The sequence below is a fragment of the Phoca vitulina genome, unplaced genomic scaffold, assembly GCF_004348235.1.
Source record: "Phoca vitulina isolate PV1807 unplaced genomic scaffold, GSC_HSeal_1.0 scaffold54, whole genome shotgun sequence".
In the NCBI taxonomy this organism is placed as follows: domain Eukaryota; kingdom Metazoa; phylum Chordata; class Mammalia; order Carnivora; family Phocidae; genus Phoca; species Phoca vitulina.
Genome location: NW_022589757.1, coordinates 10,787,756 through 10,795,465, shown reverse-complemented (window position 1 = coordinate 10,795,465; position 7,710 = coordinate 10,787,756). Strand labels below are relative to the sequence as shown.

At 39.5% G+C, this 7,710-nt stretch overlaps 1 protein-coding gene across 2 annotated transcripts in view; it reads right to left on the bottom strand.

The window, feature by feature from the left end:
* FMO2 (flavin containing dimethylaniline monoxygenase 2) overlaps positions 1 to 7,710 on the bottom strand; it is a 34,739-nt gene continuing 27,029 nt past the window's right edge. For both annotated transcript variants that reach the window (XM_032389389.1, XM_032389391.1), the window contains 5 exons: positions 6,929 to 7,071; positions 6,391 to 6,590; positions 3,919 to 4,274; positions 1,556 to 1,628; positions 1 to 401 (listed from right to left, as the gene is read on the bottom strand). In XM_032389389.1, coding sequence (XP_032245280.1) covers positions 38 to 401; positions 1,556 to 1,628; positions 3,919 to 4,274; positions 6,391 to 6,590; positions 6,929 to 7,071 — 1,136 coding nt within the window. In that variant the 3' untranslated portion in view covers positions 1 to 37. The remainder of the gene's footprint in view (positions 402 to 1,555; positions 1,629 to 3,918; positions 4,275 to 6,390; positions 6,591 to 6,928; positions 7,072 to 7,710) is intronic.

Genomic DNA, 7,710 nt, shown 5'->3' with positions numbered 1-7,710 from the left:
TTTTAAGAGGAACTGACTGACACTAAAATCAGAAGCTTTATGCTGACCAATTAGAACCACTGAAGCTGAAAAAAAGGGCCACAACAATAGCAAGAAGCCCCACGATTTTCAACAGAAAGGAAACTGGGAAATCAGATGAAGCTTTTAGTGCCCGTGTCTTTAAAGGCTTCAGTATCTGTTGTTTCTGGGTGAGGATGGCCCTCTTGGCTCCCTTCCACTGCCCAGGCCCAGTGAGGCGGTACTGGTAGGAGTTGCAGGGTCCAAAATAGAGCTTCACAGCCAGTTTGGGGTCTTTCAGCAAGAGAGATAGGACATCTGGCTTCGCACCTATCTCTGAGGCGAGCTCATCCAAGTAGTCGATGTAATTGGTCTGAAGTATCTGGCTCTGGTTCTTTCCAAACCTTAATGAAGAAAGTAAAAAAGGGCAGATTTGCAAAATAGGGATGAGTGAGTGAGTAAATGAGGTTTCAGTGAATCTCTGGTGGAAGGTATGAGCTTATCCCATCAGAAGGCCCAGATCTCAAATTGAGAGTAGGTTGTAAAATAAATAGCCATGAATTCATGGAAGTTTTAGGAATGTGACAAGGTTTATAACCATGATTATTATTTGATATTTAGTAAGCGGCTTCAATTCTCTAGGCAAATACAAATTAGTCAGGATTGCTGCAAAGATTCATGAGCTAACACAGATGAAAGCCTAGCTCAGTGTCTTGCACAGAGGAGATGCTTACTATTTGCTTGTTAAATTATTAAAGTAGTTGGCACTCTGGCTGGCATATAATAGGTACTCAATAAATGTTAGATTAATTAGAATTTGACCATGAGACAACCCCTACATGTGATGTCAGGCCCCCAAGTCTACTCTCCAAGGTGCTTGATCACTTTTGAACCCCATTTTACCGTATCACAAAGCATACATCTACTTTCACTTCACACCAATTCCTTCTAATTTCCTTTGATAGGACAACCCCCAACTAACTTTTCAGAGACACCTGGCCACTGTCACTACTGCTGCTCCCAACCCATTTCCTCTCTCACCACAGAAAGTGGGCAGCCTGAGAAGATGTGGAATCTAACACGGACATCATACAAAACTGAAATAAAATTAAGTCCAGGAAAAATGTCTTGATTTGGTAAAATTTCTATCTTTATGTAGTTGGTTCTTTTTTGTTTTAAAGATTTTATTTATTTACTTGAGAGAGAAAGTGAGAGAGAGCAGAAGCAAGGGGAGGGGTACAGGAAGAAGGAGAAGCAGGCTCCCGGCTGAGCAGGGAGCCTGACGGGGATCATGACCTGAGCTGAAGGCAGGTGCTTAACCGACTGAGCCACCCAGGCTCATGTAGTTGGTTCTTAAACTAGTATGTATAAGAATCACCTAGGGAGAACATAAAAATACAAATTTCCAGTTTCATCCTGGGGTTCCAATTCAGTTGGTCTGGCTTGTGACCCAGGAATTTGCATTTTTAAGAAACAGGTAGGTGGTTCTTGTGGGTAGTTAGGTCACTATACCCTGAGAAACATTGCTTTATGTAAAGAATTAAAAAAAAATTCTTACAGATCTATTCTTTTTTCATTCCTCTTGATAATGTCCGCCATCATAGTCCTCTCTGAGGGCAAGGTACACAAGCCTAGAAAGAAAAGGCTGGTTTGAGTAGTGGGTTTGATTCAATATCATTGCTTTATCTAGTAGTTGGTTCCTACCATTAAACTTGGCCATTTACCCATGTTATGCCAATCAGGGCTGCTGTTTTGTTGAACCCCAGGGTGGGACGAGTTCTATGTGATGCTGCCCTTAAGGTTACAGTGTGAACTCTGAAGTGGAGGCTGTAAGAGAAGAGGCTAGAGTAGGAAGGTGAGCCTGAAGAGCTGGAAATCATGTCAGGTGGCTTGAGCTCTATTTTGAAGGTGATGGGAAGCCATGGGAGGGTTTTCTGCAGGTGGTGACAAGATCAGATTTGCCTTTTGGAAAGATCCTTCTAGTTGGCGAATTTCGGGACATGGGCTCTAGGAAAGAGTCTAAAGGTACCAAGACCAGTTGAGAGGCTGTTGAAGTAAACCTTGTGGGAGTAAAGTTGGTCAGTGGGGACAGAGAAGGTAGATTGATGCAGGATTTATCACTGTGCGCTTGTGATTCCATCCTTGTCTATGGGTATTCTCAGACATGGTGAAATGGTCAGTTTCTCCTGGATATAGCTAGTCATCAGATATACCAGAGTCAATGAGTCCAAAACAGAGCCCATCACGGAAGCTCTCCTGGTCAGACTTGCATCTTCTTCCATGTCCTCTCTCTATTCCTGGCCCTGCTGTCTACCCAGTTCCCATGGCCAGAGATCTGCAAGTCATCTGTGATTCCTCTCTCTCTCTGATTTTCTACATTCAGCTGATCATCATGTCCTGTGGATTTTATCCCTAACTATTTCTCACATTTCTATTGTCTTCTCCACTTTGTCTCTCTGCCTGGCTCAGCTACATCACGTTTCAGCCGGGACTTGCTGTGGCCTTCTCACTGGTCTCAGAGACCCCATTCTTTTCTGCTTTCAAATCTATCTTTCACACTAATGCTGAAATAATCTATTGAAAATGTAAATCTGTAATGTGTATTCCTTTCTTATAACCTTTCTTTGGGTCCTCCGCCTGAAGAGCTTTCTTTCTTTCTTTTTTTTTTTTTTTTTGATGATTTTATTTATTTATTTGACAGAGAGAGACACAGCAAGAGAGGGAACACAAGCAGGGGCAGCAGGAGAGGAAGAAGCAGGCCTCCCGCCAAGCAGGGAGCCCGATGCGGGGCTCGAACCCAGGACTCTGGGATCATGACCTGAGCCGAAGGCAGACACCCAACGGCTGAGCCACCCAGGCGCCCCTGAAGAGCTTTCTAAAATGGAGATTCTAGGTCCTCAGGTCAGACTTAATCAGGGTCCCTAAGGATCCAGATGATTTTTATGTGTGGCCAGATTTGGAAAGAACTGATCTACATTTTGTATTGTAAGCCTTTTAGCATGCCTTACAAGGCTCCTGTGGCCTGGCCTTTCTACTGAAAGATTATTCTTTAATAATCTCTCACCCCTCTCTGCCTCACATGTCATGTTCTGGGAATGTCAGATAGCTTGTAATTCTCCATATCCATCATGCCTCTGTGTTTGGCTCAAGTGATTATCTCTTCTGCACCCGAGAAACTTGGTCATCTAGCAAGTTTTCCTTGGCCGCATGCCCTCCTTTATCCCAACATGCTGCAAAGCACCCTTTTTCTTCTTCCCATGCACTCCATGCATCCCTCTACCAAAGCATTTATCTTAGTATGTGGAAATGATCTGTTTAAATTGCTCTCTATCCCACCAGGTTCCAGAACAAAGCTAGGTATTCAATGAGTTCTGGTTGAGCTGAATTGAACCCTGGCGTCAGGGAGATAATAGCCTCCTGAGGAATGCAAAGTGCTATACAGGTACTTAGACAGAAACCTTTCAATAACTTTATAACTTTCTAAGGATCCATGAGGTTGAGCTTCTTAACATATTAAGAGTTAATTTGAAGTTAATGTAGAGGCCCTGGGTCTCTAGATTTGCACATATTCGGAGGAAATTATAAACATCGTATAGGTAAAACCAGGAGTCAGAGATCTTTCTCTTCTCAACTATTCTTTCATGATTCCAGGAAAAGATATGTATTTAGCTTTATGAAAATTGAAATTCTCTGAACTTTCTAATATTTCAAAGGGTTGATTACAGCTCTTTATTATTATTATTATCTTATCTCTGTATTTGTTATTTTTCAAATTCTCCACTAACTTTTTAGAATGTTAATCTTGCGAGAGCTGCCTAAGGTCGACCAACTTCTTCCTGGCAGCCTCCTTATCTAAACTTGTTATTGAGCAAACTCCATCAGGTATAAAGCCCTCAGCCCCTCACTTTCCCACTCACATACCTTTGAAAACCCTGGTTGCCCAACGAGCTTGAAGTTCGGCAGTTGGGAAAATGGAACCAAGGGGCTGGATGAGACCAATGCACGCCAGAGTTGACTTCTCCAGGTGAGGAGGGAACATGTATTTATACAGTGAGACCATCTTATCCTCTACTTTAACAAGTGAATCTTCAAGGAATGGAAAAGAGAAAGTATATCCCGTTGCAAAGACAATAACATCAATATTCTCCTCCACTGTTCCATCTTCAAAGATGGCAGAAGTTTCTGTGAGCTCTTTCACTCTCGGTTTCACCTTGATGGCTCCATAGAGTATACGACTTGGAAGATCATCATTTATTACAGGTTCTTTCATAAGATATCTAAAACACCAAAAAGAAAACACTTAGAAGGAATATTTAATGATGTTGAGTGAGTCTTGAAACTCTCTTGATATTTTATGGGGTTGGCTTTTCGAATAAAGAGGTTTCTCAAATATCCATAAAACTTTCTAACTTAACTAGTTGGCCTACCCCAAACCTTACTATCTGACTTCATTCTCACGTCACAAATCTCCCCCTCAACAAAGAAGAGAAAACATGTAGGTGATGTGGGAAAAAGACATTTCAAAAAAGGAGGTTAAACAAATACCAGCGCCTATGGTCAATCCATGAATATTCCAGTCATTGATACCCCATCGATGTTTCCACTATTGTTTTAATTATCTTGTTGCTCCAATTAATCTCTATCTGATCATAAGTAAGAAAGGAAAATTTTATTAAATCCCCAATGGTTTTGAAAGTTTTATTAAGGGATCAGCATAAAAACTAATGTATAAAATTAAGTTTGGGGATATTTGTTGATCCCAAATATCCATGGAGTCTCTGTATGTGATGGCATGGGTGATAGAGCAAAGTCTGGTTGTATTTATGGAATTCCCCTTTTTGTAGATTTGAGAACCTTTTTTTTAAAAAAAAATAATACATGCCACATGTATCAGATCTCAGAACTGAGTAGTCACATGGCATTTTGTTGAAAGATTCCAAAGTTCTTCTGTTTTTGTATTTTTTTAACGGGAAGGAGTCTGTTATCAACTAAAGAAAAATAAACATTCATACTGTTTGCTTGTGTTTATAAGATCAGTGATATATAACAGTGAGCTCAGTAGAGATTTATTTTTTGGCAAAGAGATAGTGAGTATGTTCTCAAAAGCTGCTCATGGGAAGAATCCTTATGGTGTACAGAATTAACAAAGCATGAGTTATCACATGGAGAATTTGGGACATATTTCCCAACACACCCCTCTGAAAGGAAGGCTGCAATCTCTTAAAGCAACCTTTTCCAATGTTGGACAGCTTTGGGTATTAGGAAATTCTTCCCATGATCCTAGTTCTGCTTTCTAGAGCAGCTCATAATATTTTTTCTTTTTTAAATTTATTTTTTTATTCATGTATAATTAATATACAGTGTTATATGAGTTTCAGATGTACAATATAATGATTCAAGAATTCTATACATTTCTCAGTGCTCATCTAAGATAAGTGTACTCTTAATTCCTTTTGTCTATTTCATCCAACCCCCCCCCCCCCCGACTCATCTCCTCTCTGGCAACTGTTCTCTGTATTCAAAGTCTGGTTTTTTGTTTCTTTTGTGTCTTAAGTTCCACACATGAGTCAAATCATATGGTATTTGTCTTCTTCTGACTGACTTATTTCACCTAGCATTATACCCTCTAGGTCCATCAGTGTTGTTGCAAATGGCAGGATTTCATTCTTTTTATGACTGAGTAATCCAATTAAAAACGGGCAGAAGAGCTGAATAGGTGTTTTTCCAAAGAAGACTTACAGATAGCCAATAGACACATGAAAATAAACTTAACATCACTAATCATCAGGGAAAGACAAATTAAAACCACAATGAGATATCATTTTACACCTGTCAGAATGGCTAAGATGAAAAACACAAGAAATAACAATTGTTGGTAAGAATGTGGAGAAAAAGGAACCCTAATGCACTGTTGGTGGGAATGCAAATTGGTGCAGCCACTGTGGGAAACAGTGTGCAGGTTCCTCAAAAAATTAAAAATAGAATTTATATGACCCAGTAGTTCCACTACTGGGTATTTACCCAAAGAAAATGAAAACACTAATTTGAAAAGACATATGCACCCCCATGTTCATTGCAGCATTATTTACAATAGCCAAAATATGGAAGCAACCTAATTGTCCATTGATAGATGAGTGGATACAAAAGACGTGGTGTATATACACAATGGAATTTTACTCAGCCATAAAAAAGTTCATAATATTTCTACTTCATCTTCTTCAGCATTTACTTTTTAAAAGGTATACAGAACAAATTTGGAATTCAAATTCCAGGATGTCTATGATATTCATACTGTTAGGTTGTAGTTTGAAATACCGCATTAGCAATTTGACTATAAAGAGGAGCCTCTGACAATCTTGCTTACCATACCATAAAAAAGCAAAATAACCCTACTTGTTTTGAGGCTCAAGGCCATAATTTTCATGGTTGAACCACTGATTCATCTGCTGTTCCATCATCCATTTTCGAATTGTTTGTGGCAGGACATTTCGGAGCATGGACCTAAACCGGGTGTGGAACACAATGTCCCAGGGATAGCCATCTTCAGAGATACGGCCCATGACCCAGGAACCATGTCTGGTGCTGATAAATACCTGGTAAGCAAAAAGGAATGCTGTTTAAATCAGGGCATTGTCCCTTTTGGGAGGAATCTACTGTGTAGATGATATATCACATGTATGGCTCGGAGAAGTAAAAGACTTGCTCTGGATTACATGCTGATCAGTGCAGGGCTGGGAGGTAAACCTTGGCTTCCTGATTTCCAGATTTTTTATGATACCTCACTGTAGTAACCAACCAATCAACCAACCAACCAAACAACCAACCAACCAATTAATGAGTAATGGAGCCTTGGTTATGTGGCTGGGATTTTCCAATATGCCCTTCCTCCTTTCTCTCCTCCATGGTACAAGAGAAGCAGAGAGCATCATACCTGAGCAGCCTTCTTACTCAGCTCAATGGCAATATCTGAGGCCGAGTTTCCTAGTCCAATCACCAGGATATGTTTCCCTTCAAGTCCCTCTGGGTGCTTGTATTGGCGGCTATGGAAATACTGGCCTTTGAACCTCTCAATACCTTCAGGGGGAAGAAGAGAGAAGTCCATGAATTATGTCAATTTCAATAAAAGTGCACTGTCATATTTTCTTTTCTGGAGTCAATTATTTGTTTTGCCTCCTCACCTCTTAGGGGAGTTACAATGGCAAGGCCAATTGGCAAACTCAAAGCATAAAGTATATGAGAAATGTTAGCTTATGCATATGGAACAGGACCAAAAAGGTTGATTTCAGAGGTTGCAGCTTACGTATTTATTAGAGATTAAACAAATGGTTTTGATGAATAGAGCAGTCAGATGCTGGCTTCCAACTACCCATTATCTTATTTTGGACTGTACAGTAATACTTTAATATCATATAGCACATATATTCTTTTAAATGTTTTTGAACATATTATGAAGTGCTATTATTGTACTTGTACAATTGTACTAATATAATTCTAATTATATTAGAATAATATTTATCATTCTCATTTTGTAGAAGCAAACAAAAACTAAAATAAACTGAAATCCAGGCACATAGATATTGAAGGATGGCTTCCACATTGCAGTATAAGTCAGTAACTTACTGGATAAGCCATTTTTAAAAAATTTTTTTATTGTTATGTTAATCACCATACATTACATCATTAGTTTTAGATGTAGTGTTCCATGATTCATTG